This window comes from Pan troglodytes, chromosome 1 (assembly GCF_028858775.2).
Source record: "Pan troglodytes isolate AG18354 chromosome 1, NHGRI_mPanTro3-v2.0_pri, whole genome shotgun sequence".
Taxonomy (NCBI): Eukaryota; Metazoa; Chordata; class Mammalia; order Primates; family Hominidae; genus Pan; species Pan troglodytes.
Window position 1 is genome coordinate 11,768,583 of NC_072398.2, and position 26,450 is coordinate 11,795,032.

General features: G+C 37.8%; 1 protein-coding gene across 22 annotated transcripts in view; it reads right to left on the reverse strand.

Moving 5' to 3' along the window:
* RYR2 (ryanodine receptor 2) overlaps nucleotides 1–26,450 on the reverse strand; it is a 788,912-nt gene that overhangs the window by 426,901 nt on the left and 335,561 nt on the right. For all 22 annotated transcript variants that reach the window (XM_063790296.1, XM_063790294.1, XM_063790292.1 and 19 more), the window contains 2 exons: nucleotides 24,236–24,335; nucleotides 23,433–23,529 (listed from right to left, as the gene is read on the reverse strand). In XM_063790296.1, the coding sequence (XP_063646366.1) occupies nucleotides 23,433–23,529; nucleotides 24,236–24,335 (197 nt within the window). The remainder of the gene's footprint in view (nucleotides 1–23,432; nucleotides 23,530–24,235; nucleotides 24,336–26,450) is intronic.

Sequence of the window (26,450 nt, forward strand, 5' to 3'; positions counted from 1 at the left end):
GTCAGCTCTGAGGATGCAGATGGTGATGGTGATGATCATGACCATGATTATGGTCATAATTTATATTCAATCCTTCCATATAGGGAGTTAAGATTCAATAATATTTTGCCTGAATTGAATGGATTGTTGCTAAATCAATCATATTATACACTTGTTGATATTCAAAGTCCCTAAATTATAAAATCGCTTGGGACAACGTAACTAGGAAATGAAGCCTACCTATTAATAGCTTCATCATAAATCAGTCACTTCAGTGCTAGCCTCCTCCTGCAATTCAGTGGCAGGATCTCAGCATTCTTTTTTAAAAAAATAATAAACACATTATTTTATACTGTTTCTATGGGTCAGGAATACAGTGTATCTTAACTAGGTGCTTCTTGCTTGCTGTCTGCCTTGGAGTCTCTTGTGAGGTTGCAGTCAAGTTGTTAGCTAGGGCTGCAGTCACTGGAGGTGACCTCTAGCTACCACCATTCTACTCTCTCCTTCCATGAATTTGAATTCCACACATGAGTAAAATCATGCAGTATTTGTCTTTCTGTGCCTGGCTTATTTCACTTAGCATAATGTCTTCCAGGTTCATCCATGTTGTTGCAAATGACAGGATTGCCTTCTTTTTAAAGGTTGTATAATATTCTATTGTGTATGCATTGCAATACACTTGTAAAATGACACTATAAAAAATTCAAGCTCTGAAAAGAATGCATACATTATATAGATTAAAAGAACACTTCTTTTCCTACCTTCTCTCTTATTTAAATCCTCTTCTGAAGTCACCTGCTTTGTCACCCTCCCTGTAGCTCCAGCACAGGGATCCACTGTCTCGATAACTGTTGGACTCGACACCCACCACTATGACTTTCATTGCCACCATGAAAGGGTGGTTTAAAACAGGAGCAGACCTACTTTTTCTGTAAAGGGCCAGTTAGTAAATATTTTTGGTTTTGCGAGCCATATGGTCTCTGTCTCATTATTTAATTCTGTTATTATCATACAAAAGCAAACATAGACAATATGTTTTTAAAAATAGGATGGCTGTGTAACAATAAAATTTTATTTACAAAAAAAGGCAGTGGGCTGGATTTGACCTACTGCCTTGATTGGTTGACCTTAGATCTAGAATACTCTACCCATATTATTGGTCATTTTAATCTCAGAGAAAGCTAGCTGGATAAAATCCAGGGTCTAGGGTCTTTCATAAATTGAAAGAAATGTCTTACCTTATCTATCTTGAATAACATTTCTAAATCTAGAATTCATATCTACATTGTGACAGATCTTTTTTGCCCTTAAGAGAAATATAGACAAATTCACAGAGCTTCAGAGCACTTGGCTTATCCAAAAAAGCCACATGAAAGAAGAGCTGGGGCATTTTTCAATCTACTTTTGTTTCTTCAACATAACAAAGCCCTGACAAGGTTAGTGCAGTAATGCTGAATAGCTTACATAGTCTATTATTACTACAGTATCATGGACACTTTGAGAGGGGCTCTAAGTCAACTTTATTTCTCTCTTTTTTACATTTACCATGACTTTAGAGCAATGGGGAAATGATACAGAACTATTCAGAGTCCTATTTTCTGAATACATAACATTCTGGTTTCATTTTTTGTCAAGAAAAAGGGTAAAGTATATAACAAATACTGAACACCAGAAGAGGTAAATAATAATAAAAGACAGTTCAATCAGTCACATCAAATTTTGATCATGAATCCATTACATATGTTAAAAGTAGAGAAAACAGTTTACCAGGCTCTGAAGATTTCCTTGCCAATTCATATTATAATTACATGTTTCTGTAGAATATAATAGGGACAAAGAAGAAGCCATATCAATGTATTTTAGTTACTGCAATGCAGGGAAGTAATAAAATACTACTTCATTTATCCAAACTCAACTTTCAATGAATATACCATAGAATTTCTGTGATATACCACAGAATTCAATTCTCCCTTCAAAAATCAGTAGTTATTTCATAATATAAACAAAATATATTATAAATGTCATAACAGGTATTTCTAGAAATCACTGTTTTTTATTTCAAAAGGAATGTGCTGTTTGAATACAAGTATGATAGCAAAAATGAATATTTTCTCCTTTTGTATACATAAGGTAATTAAGATATCACTGAACCATAGTATAATCCATCATATCAACATGCTAAAGAAAAAAATCATTGATCATATCAATAGATGAAGAAAAAGTATTTGACAAAATCCAGTGTCTATTAATAATACAAATTCTCAGCCAATGAGGAATAGAAGGGAACTTCCTCAAGTTGATAAAGAACATCTACAAAAAATACCTACAGCCAACACCATACTCAATCATAAGAAACTTGTTGCTTCTATATCAGGACCAAATCAAGAATGTTCTCTTCACCACTACTACTCAAGACTGTAGCAGAAGTTCTAGATAATGCAATAACATAAGAAAAGGAAATTAAATGTATACAGACTGAGAAGGAAGAAATAAAACTTTTTCTTCATAGATGACATGATTATTTACCCCAATCTCAAAGAATCAAGAATAACAACAAAAATCTCCTGAAACTAATAGACAATTATAGGAAAGTTTCAGGACATTAATACACAAAAATCAATTTCTTCTATACCAGCAATGAACAACACGTATTTAAAGTAAAAATATTATTTATATTAATACCAAAAAATTAAATGCTGAAATACAAATCTAACAAAATATGTACAAAATCTAAATAAGGACAACTACAAAATTCTGATTTAAAAAGTCAAACAAAATCTAAATAAATTGAGAGCTATTCCATGTTCATGGATAGGAAGACTCAATATTTCAAGACGTCAGTTCTTCCCAATTTGATCTATAGTTTCAAAGCAATCACAGTCAAAATCCCAGCAAGTTATTTTGTAGATATTAACAAACTGATTCTAAAGTTTATATGAGAAGTGAAAGACATAGAAGAGCCAACACAATATTGAAGGAGAAAAACGAAGTTGGGAGACTGACACTACCTGATTTCAGGACTTACTATAAAGCTACAGTATTCAACACAGTGTGGTATTGGTGAAAGAATAGACAAACAGGTCAGTGGAACAGAATAGAGAACCTAGAAATAGACCCACACAAATATAGCACATTGATCTCTAACAAAGAATCAGTAAGTCAATGGACATTCTCCCCAAATAGTACTGAAAAGACTGGATATCCATATATATATATATATATAAAGAATCTAGACACAGACCACGCCCTTCACAAAAATTAACTCAAAATGGATCACAGACCTAATACAATGGAGAAAATATAGTCTTTTCAACAAACAGTGCTGGAACAACTTTATACACATGTGTAGAAAAACTAATCTAGAACACACCTGACACCTTCCACTAAATTTAGGTCAAAATGAACCATAGGCCTAAATATAACACAGAGAACTATAAAACTGCTGGAAAATACCATAAGAGAAAATCTAGATGTTCTTGCATTTGACAATGATGTTTTAGATATCAAGAGCACAATTCATGAAATAAAAAATTGGTAAGTTGGGCTTCATTAAAATTAAAAACCTCTGATCTGCAAGAAAACACTATTAAGAGAATAAAAAGACAAGCCAGAGACTGAAAGACAATATTTGCAAACGCATATCTGGGAAAGGACTGGCATCCGAAATATGTAAAGAACTCTTAAAATTCAACAACAATTTGGCCAGGTGCAGTGGCTCATGCCTGTAATCCCAGCACTTTGGGAGGCCGAGGCAGGTGGATCACGAGGTCAGGAGATCAAGACCATCCTGGCTAACACGGTGAAACCCCATCTCTACTAAAAACACAAAAAATTAGCCGGGCATGGTGGTGGGCACCTGTAGTCATAGCTACTCTGGAGGCTGAGGCAGGAGAATGGCGTGAACCCAGGATGTGGAGCTTGCAGTAAGCCGAGATCATGCCACTGCACTCCAGCCTGAGCAACAGAGCCAGACTCCGTCTCAATTAAAAAAAAAAAAAATCAATCACAATTTAAAAATCACCAAAAGATCTAAGACATCTCATCAAAGATATACAGATGACAAATAAGCATATAAAAAGATGCTCAATGTCATATGTCAACATTTGCAACTTGAGGTATCACTATTCATATGTTACAATGGCCAAAACCTGGAATACTGCAACATTAAATGCTGGAGAGGATTCCCATTCGTTGCTGGTGAGAATACAAAATGATACAGCCACTTTGGAAGACAGTTTTGCAGTTTCTTAAAAAGCTAAACATACTCTTACCATAGGATTCACCAATTGTGCTTCTTGATATTTACCCAAATAAATTAGGTCTATACAAAACTTGCATGTAAATATTAATAGTAGCTTTTAATTACCACAACTTGGAAGCAGCCAAAATGTGAATAAGCTGTAACACAACCATTGGAATGTTTTTCAGTGATGTAAAGAAATCAGCTATCAAGTCATGAAAAGATATAGAGGGGCCATATATGCAGATTGCTAAGTGAAAGAAGCCAGTTTGGAATCATTAACTATATGATTCCAACTATTTAACATTCTGAGTAAAGCAGAACTATGGAGACAGTAAAATAAATATTTTTTCAGGAGTTCAGGGGAGGGAAGAAGGAATAAATGGGGAACAGGGAATTTTGAGAGCTGTGAAATTATTGTGTGTGATACTGCAATTGTGGATACATGTTATTAGTCAAAGTCTATAGAATGTACAACACTGAGTAAGCCTAATTTAGAGAATTAAGAATAATGTGTCAGTATTACTTTATCATTTATAACAAGAGTACCATACTAATACAAGATGTTAATAACAAGAAAACTGGTGAGGGAGAATTCTCTGTGCTTTCTGCTCAATTTTCCTGTAAACCTAAAAGTGTATAATAAAGTCTATTAATTTTTTAAAAATCATTAGGTATTCTAGCTCAACAAATATTAATATAGTAATAAAAATATATTAGGAATATATTACAGGGAAAAAAGGAGGTAGTTTTTAGGGCATTTTTTCTCCAGAATATACAAAATAACACCAGGCTATCTCAATTAAACTTGGATTATTCTCTTTAAAAGAGAAGGATGGAGAGCTACAAATGTGTATGTGTAAATGTTGCAAAAGTAAATAATATGAAGAACTATTATCTTTCTATTCTTTCGTAAAAACAACAGTATATAGAAATATAATTGTATTTAGCCAAAAACAAACACTAATTGTTTACCATTCATATTCTAGACACATAGGTATATATTTTAGGAAAAAGAAATATAAAACACCAAAGTTCCTGTATCCACGAATGTACAGTTTGACATGGTAAGAAAGACACGAACACCAAAAACTAGCCTAGGTAGTAGTATGGGGAAACTACACATAAAGAGATGGGGGAGGGGAGGGGAGGGAAGGGAAGGGGAGCGGAGGGGAAGGGAGGGAAGGGAAGGGAAGGGAAGGGAAGGGAAGGGAAGGGAAGGGAAGGGGATGAAAGGACATAAATTGTCAAGAAGAGCTCTGCAGAGTTTTCATGAGGGAGAAATTTGGGTTCATTCCTGGAGCTGAGTAAGAATTCAGCATGCAAAGAAAAGAATGAGGATATGAGGAATGACAGCGTGGCAGTGAGAGTAGAAAGGCTGCAGAATCGTGAAGTAGAATGCTGCCATATTCAAAGTGCAAGAATACCTCAGTGGTTGATGGTGGGATGAAGAGATAAAGTTAAGAAAGTTTTTTCACCTACTTTTCTGAATGGTGGTCACAAATCCACAAGGATAAAAAGGAGTTAAAGGATAAAAAGGAGTTAAAGATAAAGACTTTGGATATTAATCTGAAAGCAACAGCACAACAGAACCCTCAAATCACAGTAAACAGGAAGGTGCACGCTTAAAATTGACATCAGCAAGACAAAAGCAAGTCTAATAGAGAAAAAATTTAGCAATAAAATCAATAGGACTTAAAATCCTTCTTTCTCTTGTTTCATAAAAGGTAAAAGAAAAGTCAAGGCAAAGTTTTGAGCATAGTAGACTGGTATACATAACCAAGTTATGGACTGTAAGAAGGAAAACATCTCTGACGGAATTAAATTAAGGTTGATATATTTGAATTGCTGTCTCAAGTGAAATTCATGCAGACATACGCAATAAGAACTTGAACATTTAGGATAGAAGTTCAGGAGAATGAGTCTGTGGATTAGACTTGACAGTAATTCACAAAGGTCATCGTTGAGGCTATAAGAAAGAAAAGAATGAAAACATTTTGTTTCAAGGGCATTCCATTTGTGGATATATTTGAGGGGAGAACTGCATTTGACATAGTTGATCACCCCACTGCCCTTGGCAATCTTATGCTTTGACTCCAGGACACCACTCTTTCCAGGTTTTCCTCCTACATCACTGGCAGTTGCATCCTTTGCTAGATGCTCCTCATCTCTACAATTTAGGGTCAGTCCTTTACTATATGTCCTCATTCCCAAGGTGATGTCTGTCACACAGAATGTTTTGGTAGTCTATTCCTGTGTAATCAATTACCCCTGACTTCATGGCGGAGAAACACCACCATTTCTTATTCTACCATTCCGTAGGTTGGAAGTCTAGGCATGATGTAGCTGGGTTCCCTGCTCAGGGTCTCATAGGCTGAAATCAAAGTGTTGGTTGGGGCTGGGTTCCCACCTGGAGCTCAGGCCCTTATAGGAGCTCACCGGTGGTTCCCAGAATTCAGTGCCTTGAAGTTTTATGACTGAAGGCCTTATTTCATTGCGCTCTGACAGCTGGAGAGGGCTCTCAGCAACTTTGCAATACAGTCTCCTAAACAGTCCCTCTCAAAACACAGCAGCTCACTTCATCAATCATGGCAGAAGAATCTCACACACCTTGAAGCTAAGACTTCAGGACTACCCTGGGAGAATCTCCCTTTCAATTAACGTAAAGTCAACTGATTAGGGGCCATAATTACATTTGCAACATTCTTTCAGCTTTGTCAATGTAATCTAGTCATGGGAATGAAGTCCATCATATACCCAGTCCCATCACACAAAAAGGGAGGAATTATATACAGGATGTGTATAGCTGGGGTGAGAATCTCGAGGCCACATCAGAATTTGGTCTTCTTAATATTTGTCCTACTCCAGGTTTCTTATTCTCATTTCCTGCTTTCTTGTGGATTAAGTATTACTATTATATTTTTATGGTTTCTCCTTTAATTTTGCATTCTTTTACTATGTTTGCAGTGATTACAGATTACAATATGTATTCTTGGCTTATTATAACAGGATCTAACTAGTAACTTTACCACTTTCCAGACCATGCAAGAACCACCATTTAGTTCAAGTTACTTTCCCCTTGACTCATGTGCCAGTGTTGTAATGAGTTGTTCTCTATATTTTTTTGTTTTGAGACAGGGTCTCCCTCTGTCACCACAGCTGGAGTGCAGTAGCAGTGCTGCAATCACAGCTCATTACAGCCTCAACCTCCCAGGCTCCAGCAATCCTCCCACCTCAGCCTCCCGATTATGTAGAACTACAGGTGCATGCCACCAGGCCTGGCTAATTTTTGTATTTTTTGTAGAGATGGGGTTTCGCCATGTTTCCCAGGCTGGTCTTGAACTCCTAGACTGGAGCAATCCACCCACTTGAGTCTCCCAAACTGCTGGGTTTACAGATGTGGGCCACCACAAACAGCCTGTTCTGTATGGTTTTAAAATCCAAGATGTTTTTGCTGTTTTTATAATCATCATTATCATTATTTTATTTACTCAGTATCCTCTGATTTAACTCTCGTATTTATCTTGCTGTGGCTTTTTTTCCGTTTCTATACCTCCAAAGTTACATATGAGATAGTTTTCTTCTACTCAAAGAAACTCTTTTTGGTATTTCCTTAATGTGAGTCTGGTGTTGATGAATTCCCTCAACTTTGTCTAAAAGTATCACTAGGTCTGGGTGCAGGAGCTCATGCCTGCAATCCCAGCACTTTGGGAGGCCAAGGAGGGGGGATTGGTTAAGATCAGAAGTTCAAGACCACCCTGGGCAACATAGTGGGATACTGTCTTTACAAAAAATTTAAACATTAGCCAGGCATGGTGGCACACGCATATAGTCCCAGCTACTCAGGAGACCAAGGTGGGAGAATCAAGGATTGCTTGAGGCCAGGGGGTTGAGGCTGCAGTGAACCATGATCACACCACTGCACTCTAGCTGGAGCAAGGCCCTGTCCCAAAGTAAATTAAATAAAGTATCACTGTGTTACCGGATATAAAATTTTAGATTGCCAGATATTTTCTTTAAGCACTTTTAAGCTTACATCCCATGTCTCCAATTGTTTCTGAGTTGAAATCAACTGCAAATCTTACTCTTGCCCCTTTAAAGGTACTATATCTTTTTGCTTTCTGTTTTTAAGAGTTTCATTTTGTGTTTACTTTTCAGCAGTTTTCCTCTGATGTGCATACCTGTGATCTGATTTGTCTTATTTAGGGGTCATAGTTTTTCTTGAATCAGTAGCTTAATATAGTTAGTCAATTTTGGAGAACTTTCAAGCAATTGTATTAAATACTTCCTTTACTCCATGCACCTGTGAGTTCTCTTTGTCTCCCTCCATCCATCTTTCCTCTCTCCTTGGCTGCTTCCTCTCTCCCACCCTTGTCCTTTCATTTTGGGACTCCAATTACATGCATGTAGGATAGACCATCTATAATATCATTTACCATCTTTTTTGTTCTTTTCTATATTTCCCAATCTTTTTTGGGGGGAAGGAGGGTGGAGACAGAGTCTTACTCTATTGGGCAGGCTGGAGTACAGCGGTGAAAGCATGGCTCACTGCAGCCTTGATGTCCTGGCCTCAAACCATCCCCCTGCTTCAGCCTCCTGAGTCTCAGGGACTATAGGCATGCACCACCACATTTGGCTTTTCAATATTTTTGTAGGGATGAAATCTCACTATGTTGTCCAGGCTGGTATCAAACTCCTGAGTTCAAGGTATCCTCCCAAAGTGCTGGGATGACAGGTGTGTGACACCAAGCCCAGCCTGTTTCCCAATCTTTTGACTGTCAGTGTTTTAGTCTGAATAGTCTTCTGATCTGATTTCCAGTTCACCAATTCTCTTTTCAGCTAGTTCTAAGCTGATATTAAATCTATCCATTGTTTCTAAGTTATTTATTTTTTAGTTTTAGAATGTCTATATGATCATTTTTTATAGTTTCCAGTTCTCTACTAAATTGTTGCATCTTTTAATTCTTAGAACATAATAATCATACATATATTTTTTTTTCTTTTTTTTTTAAGAGATAGGGTCTTGCTCTGCCACCCAGACTGGAGTGCAGTGATACAATCATATCTCACTGCAGCTTTGAATTCCTGGGCTCAAGCTCTCCTCCATGCTTGCTATACTCAGCTCTCCACTTGCCATACCCAGCTAATTAAAAAACTTTTTTTTTTTTTGCAGAGACAAGGCCTCTTTATGTTGCCCAGGCAGGTCTCGAACTCCTGGGCCCAAGTGATCTTCTTGCCTTGGCTTCCCAAAGTGTTGGGATTATAGAAACACTGTACCCCACCAGATAATCATAAATATTTTTAATTAAACTCCATCATCTGTGTGTCTAATATCTATGTGCCTTTTTCAGTACTATGTATATGCTCTTGATCTTTAGTCAAGTCCTATCATCTTCTGTGCCCATGTTTGATAATAAGGAAGTAGGCTGATCTTTGTCCTTCATTCCTGGAAGACAGTACACCCTTGGAATTTTCCAAGTGAATAGAAGTGGCTCTGTTATTCATGAGCCCGTTACATCACACCTCAGTTTATGCTAATGACGTGGTTCATGGTGGGCCCCTAAATAGCTTCAAGATGGGAGCTGGCCATGATGGAAAGATAAACCACACGATTAAAGGGGTAGAGGTTTGATCCAGCACAACATCTAGGGATAGGAAGGATGCTAGAGATTGAATTCCATCATGCAGCCTATGATCGAATGCATCATTCTTACATAATAAAACTGCACTCAAACATTCTGGGCACTGAAGCTCAAGGAAGCATCCTGGATAGTGAACACATTTATGTGCTAAGAGGGTAAAATATCCTAATTCCACAGGGAACGAGAAGCTCTGCATTCAGGACCCTCCCAGACCTCATCCTATGGATCTCTTCATTTAGTTGGTCTGATGTGTAGCCTTTATAATAAAACTGCAAGCCTAAGTATAACATCTGTGTTCTGTGAGTCATTCTAGTGAGTTATTGAATCTAACGGGATTATGGGAACCTCTAAATGTATAGCCAGTTGGTCAGAACCGCAAGTGGTCTGGGGATAGCATTTGTGATTGGTATCTGAGATAGGGGCAGTTTTGGAGAAAACTGAGCCCATAACTTGTGCAGTCTGTGCTAACTCCAGGTGGTTAGTGTCGGAAATATACCGCAGTATGCTAGTTGGTGCTGAAACAAAATAGCCTGTTTAATTTTGATTATCAGACATTGTATATATAAAATTATACAGGCAATTTGAGTTTTATATGTAATTTTCTCCCTAAAGGTTTACTTTTGCTTCTTGCAGAATTGACAGACGAGGGCCATAGTAATCTCATATTGTCTTATGGCAAATCCCAAATGGCAATTAATATTATTTGATGCTGAGTTTCAATACTTGTAAGGTCTGGTCTATTTCTGGATCACAATTATTTTAGGGATACAGTTCTTTGAGGTCCCACCAAACACGCCTCTTCTTTAGGGAGATTTGTACAATTTTTGATCCATTTCCATCCTATGATTCTTCTAACAGTTGTGCTTCACTTCTAAGCCCTTCAGACATTGCAACTGCCTAGAGAGAAGAGGCTGCTCCAAACACTAAATTCATTTCCCTGATCTCCTTCCTTTTTGGGACTATGACCCAATACTACATCTTCACTGCTTTGTTCACTCTCCACTTTCGGGGGAAAGGAGAGTGTCTACCTTTATTAGTTTTTCTCAGTGGGAGCGGGGAGGTTGGTGTGAAATAATGTCAACAATTATTATAAATAATGTCTACTATTATTATGAATATAACATTTAAAAATTATCTTTAAAATATAACTATTTCCAACTTTGAGTCTCCCTCCGGTCAGGATAGTGAGGAAATCAAGCCCTAATCATTCTTGGTAAAGCAGTACCTTAATATCAGATATTGGGCAGGACCAATTTGCTTGCTAGATCTCCTATATTCAGGGTCTCTCTTTACATGCCCCCTTCCAGTCTGAGGGCCACTGCTTTTTATCCACCTGGGAGACACAGGACATTGTGCTAAAGTAAAAATCTCCACAGTCATTCCCTTCTGACCTCTTGCCACCTCCTTAGAGGCCAGGATGGAATGCGGAGGAGAAGGCTGTCGGGAGCTGAGTGCTTGGTATCCCGAAAGGGGACCCCAGAAATCTTTGCTCTTTGTCCAGTCTCTATGAATGCCTTAAAAAATTGAGATCACTCTGGTCATATGCAGTTGTAACAAATAATAAAAATCCCTTGAACATTTTGTCTAGTTTCCTCTATAGTAATAGTTTGACAACTACAGTTTTTCAACAAAGATTTTGATTTTGATACAATCTCCCAAACTTACTAGATTTTTCCAATTTTACTTGTATTCATTTGTGTGTGTGTGTGTGTGTGTGTAAGTTCTAAACCATTTTATCATTTGTGTAAGATCCTGGTGTAAGACACAATAAATCTTTCTGAGTTTCTCTTCAAAGGGTTTAGCCTGTTAACTTCTTTATCCTTTGTTCTCAAACTCAACTTTTTTGTTCTTCCTTGCCCCTAGTTACCGTAAACACCCTACCCCCTTCCCATCAGCTCTAATCAATAACTCACATCTGTTCGCTTGGTTACCTATACCCATTGTTCCCCCGAAACTGCACGTCTCACACACTCCACTTCTGTACCTCCCCTCCCCTCCCCCACTATATTTAGGAAAATATGTACAAGTAGCCAATGGAGTCAGCTCAGATTGTGCGGTCCAACCCTAGCCCATGGGGGAGTGACACAGAGATAGGGGCTGCGTTAAGGATAAAAACCCCCTGGTCTCCTTTGTTCTGTGTGCACTTGCGAACTTGATTGATGTGAGTGACACCCTTCTGCAGAAGCAGATTGCCTTGCTGAGAGCATTAAACTTTTTCCTGAGAGCTGGTTTTACTTCATGGCACTGAGCATTTATTCCTGGAGTATTTTATATCCAACACTGGGTTCACCATCACAGGCAAGATCCTACGCCACAAAGTTCCTTCAAGTTGCCCTTTTATATCTACATCCACCTCCCTCTCATTTCCCTCCCCTGTTTCCCTAACATCTGATGGCCTATAATCTGTCCTCCATTCCTAAAATTTTATCATTTAAAAATGTTATGAAAATGGAATCGCACAGTATGCAACCTTTGGGGATTGATATTTTCCCTTCAGCATAATTGCCTGGAGATTCATTGAGGTTGCTGTGTGTTCAGTTTTTATTTTTTATGTTTTTTTGAGACAGAGACTCACTCTGTTGCCCAGGCCGGAGTGAAGTGGCATGATCTCAGCTCACTGCAACCTCCACCTCCTGAGTTCAAGTGATTCTACTGCCTAAGGCTCCTGGGTAACTGGTATTACAGGCATGTGCCACCACGCCCAGCTAATTTTTTGCATTTTTAATAGAGACAGGGTTTTACCATGTTGGTTGGGCTGGTCTTGAACTCCTGACCTCAAGTGATTCACCAACTTTGGCCTCCCAAAATGCTGGGATTACAGGTGTGAACCACCATGTACAGCCAGGTGGTTGTGCGTTTCAATAGACCATTCCATCTCACTGCTGAGTAGTATCCCACGCTATGGACATACCACAGCTGATTCCATGTTTCGATTATTACAAATAAAGTTGCTCTACACCAAGTATTTGTGTACAAGTTTTTGTGTGAAAACAGTTTTCATTCTTTAGGATAAATGCCCAGGAGTACTATTGCTAAGCCACATGGTCATGCAGGTTCAGTTTTTTAAGAAACTGCCAAAATGTTTTCCAGAGTGGCTGCACCATTTTACAAGCAATATATGACAGTTTCTCTGCATTCTCACCAGCACGTGGCTGTCAATATTTTTGTTTGAGTCATTCTGATAAGCATACAGTGTTATCTCATTGTGGTCTTAATTTGCATTTCTATAATGGGTCATAATGCTGAACATATTTCTATGTGCTTATTTACAATCTGTTTGTCATCTTTGACAAATAGCTGTCATGGTTTTTGCCTGTTTTCTAATTGAATTGTTTGTATTTTACTGTTGATTCTTTATGTATTTTAGATACTAGTCCTTTATCAGATATGGTTTGCAAATCTTTTCTCTCAGTCTGTAGCTTGTCTTTTTACCCTCTCCACGTGGATTTTTACAGAGCAAAACACACTTTCTCCTGTTGATGAGATTCAATTGTGAAATAAAAATAAGATACCAAGCCCCCCAGCTGACTGAGCAGTTCCTCTCTTGGCTGAGAGGACCCCAGAGAAACCTGAAAAACTGAGTTCTGGCCATGATGAGACAAGAGGTTAGACACATTTCATTATCTCCCTTCCTTTTGGAGTCTAGACACAATGACTGGCCGGCATTCATGTTAAAATAGATCTCAGAAGACTGACAGAACAGACTCTTCATGACAACAAGATACCAAATTATAGACCAGGTGCAGTGGCTCATGCCTGTAATCCCAGCACTTTGGGAGGCTGAGGCGGGTGGATCACGAGGTCAGGAGATCGAGACCATCCTGGCTAACATGGTGAAACCCTGTCTCTACTAAAAATACAAAAAATTAGCCAGATGTGGTGGTGGGTGCCTGTAGTCCCAGCTACTCGGGAGGCTGAGGCAGGGGAATGGCGTGAACCTGGGAGGTGGAGCTTGCAGTGAGCCGAGATGGCGCCACTGCACTCCAGCCTGGGTGACAGAGCAAGACTCCGTCTCAAAAAAAAAAAAAAAAAAGATACCAAATTATAAACAGGGTGTAAGGCCAGGCCATACAAGTGTTAAGTCCCCTACCCCTGCAGGTCACTCAGACCCAGGGTACTGGTTAACAGACTTCCTTAAACATTACTTTCTGCTGACTCAAAGTTTTTAGGCAAAGCATTGCTCCTTTAACAAGTTGCAGATTAAATAATCTTTGAACCCACTTATGACCTGTAAGCTGCCATTTTAAGATATCCCACCTTTTTAGGCAAGGCCGATGTATATCACCTCCATGTATTCACTTATGACTTGGCCTGTAACTTCTACTTCCCTAGACTGTATAAAACATAGTCGTGACATAACGGCCTCGGGACCATTTACTCAAGGCTTCTTGAGTTTGTGTTTTTCCCTGGGCTTCAGTCACTCATATCGGCTTAGAATCAACCTCTGTAAAATATTTCATAGATTTTTGTCTTCTCTGTTAACACAATTTATCATTTTTTCTTTTCTTTCTTTTTTTTTTTTTTTTGAAACAGTCTCGCTCTGTCAGGCAGGCCAGAGTGCAGTGGCATGACCTCAGCTCACTGCAATCTCCACCTCCTGCGTTCAAGCGAGTCTCCTGTCTCAGCCACCCAAGCAGCTGGCTAATTTGTGTATTTTTTAATAGAGACAGGGTTTTGCCATGTTGGCCAGGCTGGTCTTGAACTCCTGACCTCAAGTGATCCACCTGTCTCAGTCTCTCAAAGTGATGGGATTACAGGTGTGAGCCACTGCGTCCAGCCTAATTTTTTCTTTTATAGACATACTTTTGGTGTCAAGTTTAAGAACTCTATGATCCCAAAGATTTTTTTCTGATTTTTTTCCCTTAAAACTTTTATGTTTGTTTTCCTAAAAGTATGTGCTTCATATTTAAGTCTGTGATCTATTTGGAATTAGATTTGATATAAAATGTGAAGTTTAGGCCCAGGTTCTCTTTTGTGTATGTTTGGAAGTCCAGTTGATCCATGTGAATGTCTTTTAAGTCTGGGGAAAACGTCTCCTTTTTCTGTCTGAAGCAATCCCTCTTTCCTTTCTGTTCAAGACATTAAGCATAACAAATGCCTTAGATTTAGTCTTTGGGGACTGAAAGTCAGGAAGAGAGATGCCTTGCAGAAAACTTGAGCTTTCTGCCAAGTCTCAAACCTCCCCTCAGGCAAAGAAACACAGGGACTGCTGGCTGCTTAAATGGGAAGAAATAAGAGAAAATAGTGGGAGAAAACATAATTTAACATCACAAAAATTGTGCATGTTGGCAAGTATGCAAATTCTCTATGGAAGAATCTGTAGCATATATTAGATTCTCAAAGATATCCACAACCCCAAAAATGCTTTTGTTTTAAATCACTGTTATCAATGTTCAGATTCCTATTCTATTGGTCCAGAGACTCTTCACGTATGTAGAGTTACTCACTTGAAATCAAGGCATTTTCAATATAGATGACTTAGCCAAGCATACTGGAGTCATTCATAGTCCTCAAAATGTTTTCTACTCACTCAGGTTGTTATGCTGATTTATTAAGATGGCTTTCTTTCCCCGCCCCTAATTGCTGGCAGATAACAATCCTTCAGGAATTGTCAAAATTATATAAATGGGGGACCTCACAACCAAGGGTGATTCTCTATACAGCCATCCTTAACCAAACTTACATTAAAGTGCAAGAGTTATTTTTTCTCCGTTTCTTTCTTTCACAAATACGAAACAATAGCATCCGTATGCAGATTCCCATATATACCTCACCATGCAAAAGGTATGCAAGAAATGAATGGCACAGCCCTGGCTGAAAACTGAATGGAAGAGATGAATATGCAGACCAACACGTGTGATCAGTGGCACTATGGGATGCGGGAAGTGAAAGTGTGGGGAAGTTAAAGATAGTCCTGGCCGGGCGTGGTGGCTCATGCCTGTAATCCCAGCACTTTGGGACACCGAGGCGGGCGCATCACGAGTTCAGGAGATCAAGACCATCCTGGCTAACACGGTGAAACCCCATCTCTACTAAAAATACAAAAAATTAGCCAGGCGTGGTGGTGGGTGCCTGTAGTCCCAGCTACTTGGGAGGCTGAGGCAGGAGAATGGCGTGAACCCAGGAGGCAGAGCTTGCAGTGAGCAGAGATCGCGCCACTGCACTCCAGCCTGGGGAAGAAAGCGAGACTCTGTCTCAAAAAAAAAAAAAAAAAAAAAAAAAAAGACAGTCCTACTAGCGGACGTGTCCTCAATCAAGTTTGGTTGTGTTCGTGTATGACTAGACCCTCGTATTTAAAATGCATGTAGGAATCGTCTGAAAAATAGTTACAGTCACCCACAATTACTCACCTGCAATTCCCATTTAGAGTTGATATTGAATAGCAGGTTCAAACTAATTAGTGAAAAGCAAAGCTTTTTTGTTAACTTTATAGGCTGACAAAAATATCCTTCAAAATCAAAGGTCAACAAAGACTTGGCTGATCTTTCTCACATGGTTGAATGGTAAAATATGTTTTCTACCATCTAAGTTTTACCAAAATTATAAATGGCTTCTCCCAGATTAACATTCACTTCATCCTGAATATAGTGTTGTTGAGATCTTAAAAGATGGTGATATGGTTTGGATTTGTGTCCCCGCCCAAACCTCACATTGAATTATAATCCCCAGTGTTGGAGGAGGGGACTCATAGGAGGTGACTGGATCATGGGGGCAGATTTTCCCCTTGCTATCCTTGTGATAGTGAGTTCTCACGAGATCTGGTTGTTAAAACTGTGTAGCAATTCCCCTTTGCTCTCTTGCTCCTCCTCCAGCCATGTAAAACATGCCTCCTTCCCATTCGCCTTCTGCCATGATTGTAAGTTTTCTGAGGCCTCCCCAGCCTATAGAGCCTGCAGAAGTGTGAGCCAGTGAAGACTCTTGTCTTTATACATTACCCAGTTTCAGGTATTTCTTTATAGCAGTGTGAGAACAGACTAATACAGACGGTGAGTTCCAGAAAGATAGTGGCAGGGCCTCAGACATGTTTTCATACCCAGCACATGCCAAAAATGTCTGGGCTATACAAGTCCCTCAATAAATATTAAAAGAATTGAGTTGAGGTGATTGAAAAGCAGATCCAGTCTTAAAAGGTTATTTCAGAGTGAAATTATAAGCGTTTCAGTTGACACATTTTCATAGGAGAATTTCTGCTGCTGGTACCTTTGGGAGCATGTGGCTAAGCAGCTGAGCTGCAGGCAGGTGCTAAAGCAGCTGTCAGGAGTCTCTTCCTAGTAACAAATCAAGAAGTACTTGCCTAACCAGCATCCCAAGAAGCATTACTTGTTTATTCAGGGGCTCAGTTTGCCACAATAGCTCTATTCAAGTTGCTGCACAAGGGAAAACAGGTATGTTTTGAGATGACACCTCTGCATAAAATGTAAATGAATCAGCACAGATTTGAAACAACAATAGCTTACACTTTGAATCACCATTGAAAGAATCATGTAGGTAGGACTAGAGCAGAAAAACAACAAAATACATGTTGTTACCATTGCTTTGCAGAACACAATACAACCATAAAGGCATCTGGAAATTTACAAAAGAAGATGCTTCTCTTTCTTTTTTTCTTCTGAAAGATATTGCTTACACATAGATTAAGTTAATAAACCCAGTGTAGACAAGTCATGTTCTTAAATTTTAATTGAGAAAATCATCGAGAGTTTTTTTGTATAATGTTGATTTTAATCTATTGTCGGTTTTTCTATTCATATACTCTAAATGCATCAAATGTCTCATTGATTTTCATTTTTGCCAAGATCCAACAGCTCAAATTCCTATGAATGTTTTTAATCTTGTGTAAGAAGCCCACGTTTTTGAAGCAATCATTTTACCCAGTCCTTGCCTTGAGAGTGCAGCTCTAGACCAAGTCAGGCTTCCAGAACACGTGACAAGCTACAGCAGCTACTGCACTCTCTGCAATCAGCAAGGAGTTTAAGTTTGGGGTAAAAAGTGAATCTCTCCCAGAGGAGAAGAGGCAAAGAGCAGAAAGTAGCTCTCCTTTATGTACTGACTATTCCATCAAGACTGTTTAGCTAACTCATCTAATTCTCAGTTCCAGGCTGAAAAGATATATGCAGGACCTGAAGATAGAGAAAAAGAAGAAAAGCCCTCATAGGTTAAACTTTATCCTTGATTGGAGAACAACAGAATAGCTTTAAGAGCTTCCTCCTAGGTGGTGGCCAAAGGCATACAAATATCCTCACAAGGATATCAGTCATCCAGTTGTGCACACAGATATAAACTATGCATCTCTTTCTAAGCCAGATGGAGAGACATTTAATTCATTATATCCAATCCATCTCATGCCTTATCAATTATTTACAACTAAAGCTCATTAAATCATCATAATATTAAAAGGGGGCATGGAGGTAAAAATCTTGTCATGCATACACATGGCATAGCTTTTTCCTGCTGAGTCACATTTTGGGAAGCAAATGTAGCATTTATTTCCAGATACTGTCAGAAACTATGACTTAATTGGCCTGCATTTGAAAGTAACAAGACACAGCAAGCATATGCCAAGAGCAATGCCAGATAAGGTGGAAGAAGAACAAGCTTTCTCTCCTTCTCTCCCCACCTCTCCGTCATACCACCCCACAAAACATACCACACACATGAACACTCTCCATCCCCTTCCATGCATTATTTTTCTCCTTAGCTCTTATCATCACCTAATGCATTTCATCTCTGTATATGTGGGTAAGTGTATGCATTTAGAAATAAACGTATTTATTGCCGCATATGCCCACTAGAATGTAAACTTCTTGAGAAAATAAACTTTGTAACTTTTTGTATACTACTATAGCCCCAGCACCCAGAAAATCATAGTCATTCTACACATTCTTATTGAATCAATAAAAAGTTTCGACATTGCAAACCTGTTTTTAACATAAATAATGCTTTTCAAACAATGTTTCCTTAATAGATTTCCAAACTAAAGGCCCCAAATAATCTTCCCCAATGCATCCATTTTAAAATGTATCAATATAAAAGTATGCACAGTTTATTCACATAGTGCATATCAAATCCATAAATAAATCTATGTGCACATAAAGGAAATGCCTTTGTTGATATTTTATTATATTCACATAAAATTTTGGATGGAAATAATGAGATGCAATCTAGAAACAAAATCTAGAACAGAAAATACTCTCCACATAAAATATGTCAGGCTTGAAATAAAATTTAGTAGTCAAATGTCAAGCCTCCAGAGTGAAAGCCTATTTAAGTTTTTATTTTTAATGTTTGTGGGTATGTAGTAGGTATATATATTTATGGGGTACATGAGATGCCTTGATTCAGGCATACTATGCATAATAATCACTTCAGGGTAAATGAGGGATCCATCACTTCAGGCATTGATCCTTTGTGTTATAAACAATCCAGTTACACTCTTTTAGTTATTTTTTAATGTACAATAAATTTATTGTTGGCTGTAGTTACCCTGTTGTGCAAAAGCCTATTTTTAAAGCAATAATTAAAACATGATTGACAAGGGATACTGACACATCCCTTCCCAACTACCAGACTTGCTTCTCTTTAACTCATTCTATCTCACTAATTGAAGAGTTTAATAAGAACTAAAAAGTTACGACACTATAGTTAATACTAATGAGCTCTCTCCCTTGTACCTGACTGCTCACAACTACTATAGGTTATATTTTTACTATTTTCGTTGTTGTTTAGACAAGTTGTCTACTAGTCATTTTAGAGCGATTTGTCTTTTGGGAAAAAATCGCAAGTAACTTAAAACAATAATGATGCTGTATTTCATGAACACGTCAGGATTCAATCCATAAAAGCAAAATGGGCAGGAAGCGTGAGAAAAAGATAAATATTTAGTTTAACTCTGATAGGCATCATCTCCAATTCAGTTGTTCTTAATTGAATAGCTCTATATGCTCTTCATTCTAAGAGCTTTATTAACATTCTTTAGGAGAATGAATAGGTAACCACATACACATACATATCTAAATGTGAAGAGGAAGGTAAAGGTAACTCTACTGATATCCAGAATCATAAAACCCATTATTGAGGTGGATTTTCAATAGCTACAATTACAGTTATGTATATTAAATAACTGTCAATAGAACAAAGCAGGAAGAGGTGGATAAATCCATGTAGAAACACAGCATTTATGACCAGACTATTCCTAAATCACTCAGAAGTAAACATCTTTTCTGGCCATCTCCTTAATAGTTTCCACTATGTCTCCTAACAAAGTAAATTGGACTTTAGTTATTTAACGTTAACAACAGCATACAATTAATGAGTATAGCCAGATCATAATTACAGGAAAGAATAATAAGGTAAAAATTTTTTTTTACATATTTCCCAGGACCTTCTCTAGCTTTCATGTCACTGTGCAAAAATCAAATTACTTTTACTTCTTTGTTTAATGAATGAAAAAAGTATATTTTTAGATCATCATTATGCATGTCTCCCCCAGTACAGACTGATAACAAATAAATAAAGGCTGCTTCCGGAGTGAGCTATCCTTTGCCTCCCCCAAGTTCCTTACAATGACCTAGGGAAATAACAGAGGGAGGTTGAAAATTTTCTAAACAATGGTATCAACAAGATTTAGAAATAATGAAGTGCTATATAATTGTGAAATTCAAGGAATTATTTTTATCATTCTATTCAAATAATTGCTCAATCCCAGTATAACCAACACAAATAGTTTTTTCTTAAGCAACATCCCTTCAGCTCCATGCTGCCTACTGCTGACTCATTTTCTCCCTCGAGTCATAATCTGACATCTATTTTAATCTAATTTCACCCATGTAAATATGCTATAAAAAGGGACACAAACAAACATGTTCTTACCACCATCACTACCTACCAAGAGTCCTGATAGGCTGGTCTAATTACATACTAAGAATAAGTTGAACCGAAATTATCAACATGAAATCAAGAAGAGTATTTGGAAAGGAGGGGCAGGCTTCAACATATATGCAAAGGGAGAGTGGGTCCAGAACATGATTAAAATATCTTTGAAATGTCCCCTAGATTTCTCTGCAATCATAACTAGCCATCGAAAGGATCCTCTTGGATCCAGTCTGGCCTCTCTTCCTACAAAGTCTATGCTCTGCCATTCTGTCATCCATATGCCCAGAGTCCCTCAAACTTTTCAATCATATCTGGCTAAATGCTGCCTCTTCAGACTAAATAATAGCAACAGACTAAATAATAACAACAACAATAAATGTGTTGATTTCTCAATATGCACCAAGTATTTTACGTGTATTTTCTTATTTAGTCTTTTCAATAGCCCCATAAAATAGGAGATAATATTTAAGCTGCATTTTACAAGGAGGGGAAACTAATGTTTAAAGAAACTATGTCACCTACATGAGTCACACAACTGGTAAGTGGCAGAGCAGAACCCCAATCCCAGATATGTCTGGTTCTAGAGTCCATTACCTTAACCACAAAGCTCTACAGTGTCTGTAGATACAGCCGAAAGAGCTCTAAGAAACACTTAGTCTGTCTTCCATTTAACAAATCAGGGACTGAGGATCCAAAGACTCTGGCATGGTCTCTTACAAGCTCTAACTCCAAATAAACACACCATAGCATTTAACATATCCACAACCCAATCCTTTGACTTCAATGACTAACTTCCCTGGTTCCCTAATAAACTATCACTGTGACTCTCTTGCTGACTCTTATTTCTCTGCCCACATCCTAAACATCAGCATTCTGTAGGAATCCATCCTCAGCCTCCTGCCTGATTAGGCTATTCCAGGGCTTTACAGCTTTCATAAGGCCATGCCCAGTCGACAAACACATCTAATCCCAGCTCCTCCCTCTCCATCTGATGAACATATGATAGACCCCATTCCTTTAAATATCCCCCTTACACTTAGAATTTGCACCCATCCCAAGTTTTGTTAAGTTAAAGACTCAGACATCCCAATTTCCTACTTGACGTTTCATAGACTGTACTCATCTGTAACCAAAGTTTAACTCCATCTTTCATAGCAAACATGTACCATCTCCCGCAATCCTTAGCTCCAGCTGTCTTCCCCTGAGGCAGAAAAAAAGATGGCGCTGGATTTGATACCTTCTCTCACAGCCTGTATCTAGTTCTCCCCTAAACCCATCACTTTTATCTAAATGTCGATGATGCAAGTAAACCTCTCCATTCTGATGGCATTCTCTGGGCTAAGTTCTTGGATTTTGTCACATGAATTACTGCATTTCATTTCCGTGACTCAGATTCTCCCTACCTCTAATCTAAGTTCTCCTTGCCTAACAGAGTTATTATTTTAAAAGAGAACTAACTATTCCACTCTGATCCCCACATCCCTTCCTAACAACCTCAGAATAGAAGCCGGCCCACGGGAATGGCACTGAGGATCTTTCTCTTGTCTACTTTCCACCTTTTCCTCCATTTTCCCCCAATCACTCTGGAATAATTGCTATTCCCAGAATATACTTGACATCTCTCTAGTTCTTAAGTTTATATTTCTGTTTGAAACTAATTCCTTATCCAAGTGTCTTAAAATCTCCATTATCTTTTATACAAACCCTACTGACACCATCGACATCTTCTTCCTAAACCTACTGAAAGAGGCAGTTTTAGCTTACGGAATGTTTCCAGGGGGCGTATGTCACTCTTGACCATTATCTAGGTCTGCCTGCGAACAGAGGTTAAGACCCAGTACCCAGGTCTCAGAGGGACTTTTCCTGAGATTATGCAGCTGGTTAAATGACTCTTAATTTTCTAAATGGTCCCTATGTATTTTTATTCAATTATAAAAATAAATAATTATTAACTAATAGTTACCTAAGTGTCCATGTTAATATGAAAAATGTCCACTAAAAGATTTAAAGATACGTAACAAACCATCCACGTAGTGCCTTCTCTCACTGCAATCTCTTATTTACATATTCATCTCACTACATTCATTGATTAATTTGTAAGGTAGAGCAGTAGCAAACTATTCTAAATATTTTTATGGTTTTGTAATATTTGTGCACTTTTCTCAGTAGATTCATACTATTGTAATCTTGTCCCAGTGCCAAATAAATTAACATGAGAGAGGTATTATATCAGATTAAATATGAGAGAAAGTGATCAATTCTATCATCTGTATCAATAAATAAGAGGTCATAGCAAAGGGTCCTAAAATTGTACGCAATTTGAGAACTCTGACTTCAAAACTGAGTTTGAGATTAAACACTCTAAAAAGAAAATTAATCAAAACTAATGAGCATTTAATGAAGTTCTAAGTAGTTTAATGCAATGTGGTCACTCTTCTCACTTCGTTAATTTTGTTCAGTGTTTCTTAATATGTTTTAATTATACAAAAATTTTCAGTTCTTCTGTTGGTAGGTAATAGAAATATAACATGAGAAAAAGCTAAGAGGGGGCAACAAATGGATCACTTCAGTGAATCAATGAATGTCAGTAGCCCATCTTTTATGATGCTACTGGCCTGAACGAATAGATCCCTAGTTTTTAAAACATTACATCAAGGCAAAAGAGTGCAAGTCTCAAAGCAATGAGCTCAGGTACTAACCTCCGCTGCTCTTCACCATGTTCTCCTGAAGGGACAGTGAGACACTCGTCCATGTGTCCATGCAGCAACCTGAGGACATCACCACCAATGAGATACCCTGTAAGGATTAAAAATCATTCAGGTCTGGACTGTCAGTGTCAGATGCTGATAGCCAGACAGATCATCTGGTCCAATCTTCTACTTTCGTAAAGAAACTGAAGTCTAGTGAGTCTTAACGACCTGGCCAAGGTCACAGAGATAGACAGTGCCTGCTGTTCCCTCTGAGTCCTCGGTGCCCGAGTCCCACAGTTAGGGATATTCCCACTAAAAGCATGACCTCAGACACATAAAATCCTCTGTTAAACATACAAACACATTTAGAATCAGATGTGAACCTATGTAAGTTGGAATAACCAGAACACATACAGATATTTCCCTAGGAAACCCCGCTCCTTTGTAAAATTCGTATTCCAGCTATAAGGCATGACCTCAGAAAATAAGAAATCTTGACATTAGTCCAACCAGGCAATACTCTGAGGTCAAAAAATTGAAGAAAACAACCCATAGGAAGCTATCACATAAAGCATACACAAATAAACTAAAGCTGACAGTAGCATAAAAATAAGGGAAGATTAATCTTCACCCAAGCTTCACTGTTAAAATAGCAATTTAAACAAGATCCTCAAATGTCAGGTATCTGCATTACAGAATATTTAGACACAGACAAAAAGCTCTAATTAACAATCAGCTCATTATTACAATTCCAAAGATGACTGTCAACTTTGCAGCAAGGACAGGCCCTCTAATTGAAGTGGAGTTTTTACCTTGGGCTGCCTCACTTCCTGAGCTGATTGGGGCCACGCTCCAGAGAGTCTGCTGGAAAGCGGCATCCACGTGTAAGCTGCCGTTGCCATAAGACAAGTGCTGTATCAAGAGGCAAAAGGAGGCATCACTTCAGGCTCTGGTAAGCTGTAACATGTAAGTGCTTCTAGCAATGCAAACTTAACTTTGCTGATTTGGTTATGTTCATAGAGAACATCTGTTTCAACCTGTCATTCAAGAATCAAAAAACTAGTCAGAAGAAAAGAAGTTCCTCTCTGAATTTAGGGATTTTTAAACTTCATTCTAACAGTTACTGACTTAAGTCAATAATCAAAATATGCATAAATGAATACACTAAATAAGTTTATTTGTAACAAGATACTATTTTTGTTTTAACGATGATTGATGAACAAAATGAGCACTTAAAATTATAATTAGGTTTTCTACATATCACACTCTGACAGCTTTTTGATGATGAAGTAAGTGAAATCTATTGGACCAAGTTTACGGAGTCTTCATTTTATGAAGTCCTTAGGCATCTTATGGGGTCTTTTATGGAGTCCTTCAGGAACTGTTATCTGCAATTTGATGCAAAAGCCATTAGATGGCAATATTTCCTAACAGCTATCTAAAACCAGGCTACATTTCTTCCGAAATTCAGATACTAGCACATTTCAGATTTTCCTTCTTAAAAATAGAGACACATTAAAATAAAACATACTTAATATCTTTTAGAGCCATAAGACTGAATTATCAAATGTTAACTAAGAAAAACAAAATTATGAGTACAGCCATATGCCTTGCTTATTTTACTCATCATTACTTGGCTGCCTCTAGAATTTCAAACATACATACAGCAACCACCTGTTTTCGTGGAGTCTTCTCAGTAAACATCGCCAATATCCCTGCAATGTTTCTGCAATGCTTTGCCAATGCTGATGACAGCCTAAGTTTTCACAGACTTTAATCAGACCAGAAATTTCCCAGAAATCTTGACCATCTTTGTTACATGAAGATCAGTCACGCCTAAAGTAGTCACCTTAGGTGTACTCCACAGGCCTTTTAAACATCCTAAGGGTCTCTTTAACATAAAGATAACTATTCTCAAGTCACCATCAAGAAGAGATCGTTCACTTTCTTTCTCTTAAAAATAAAACCAAAGAAACTTTTAACACTGTGATATGCACATAGTGTTTATCAGTCATTTTTCCAATGAATAAGATTGAAAGTTTACCAGTTGATACATAAGACTTGGCAATAATTTGCTCTTATTCCTCTCCTCAACCTCAACTAGCTGCCTGCTTTTGTACAATTTCTTCTTCACTTCAATCTGTCATTCTTACAGTCTTAGCTGTAATCCCAGCTAAGATTCCTTTATTGACTCAATTTCTTCTCCAGTATGTTAAAACTGTTTAATTGTTTACAAATAAATCATATCCCATCTGCTTTAACAAACAAGCAGAATATATTTCCCTTCAAAGCAATTATCACACAGTGAAATTCTTGGGCTTATTTTCTTTTTCCCTTTTAGAAGCTACCTGACACAGGTTCACAGCTGTGTTCCTAGCATCTGGCAATGTTATCCAGTAAACATGCATGTGGAGAAGCTAACAAAAATCACAAAATCAAAGTACCATAAACATAAAAACACACATTTTAAGCTATTCCATAAATACTCGTATTTCAATAACTTAGTGTAAAAAAAAGCACGTGCACAGGCACACACACACACAAATCCATGTGAATGACACCGATTTTAACCAAACTCTGAAAATAATTCAAAATACCCGTGCTCATATCTGTGACCAAGTGAAAGCTCATGTAATATTATGATAAGTAGATTACCATCATTTGTTAATTCATCATGGGTTCACTGAATGTACTATGTATATTAATAGTACACATTCTCCACCCCAAGGGGGCTTGTAATCTCATAGAGTAAAATACATACACAAAATGCTGTACCTCAGTATATAAACATATCACGTGATATTTTGATACATGCATACAGTGTGCAGTGATCATATCAGGGTAATTGAGATATCTAACACCTCAAACATTACACACAACACTTTTTATATACTGAAGTACAGCATTTTGTGTATTTTGTGTATGTATATGCATATGTAAAATATATACATATTTATGGGCTACATGTGATATTTTGTACCAATAAAATAAATTATGTACCAATTAAATTAAAAAATACATACGGCC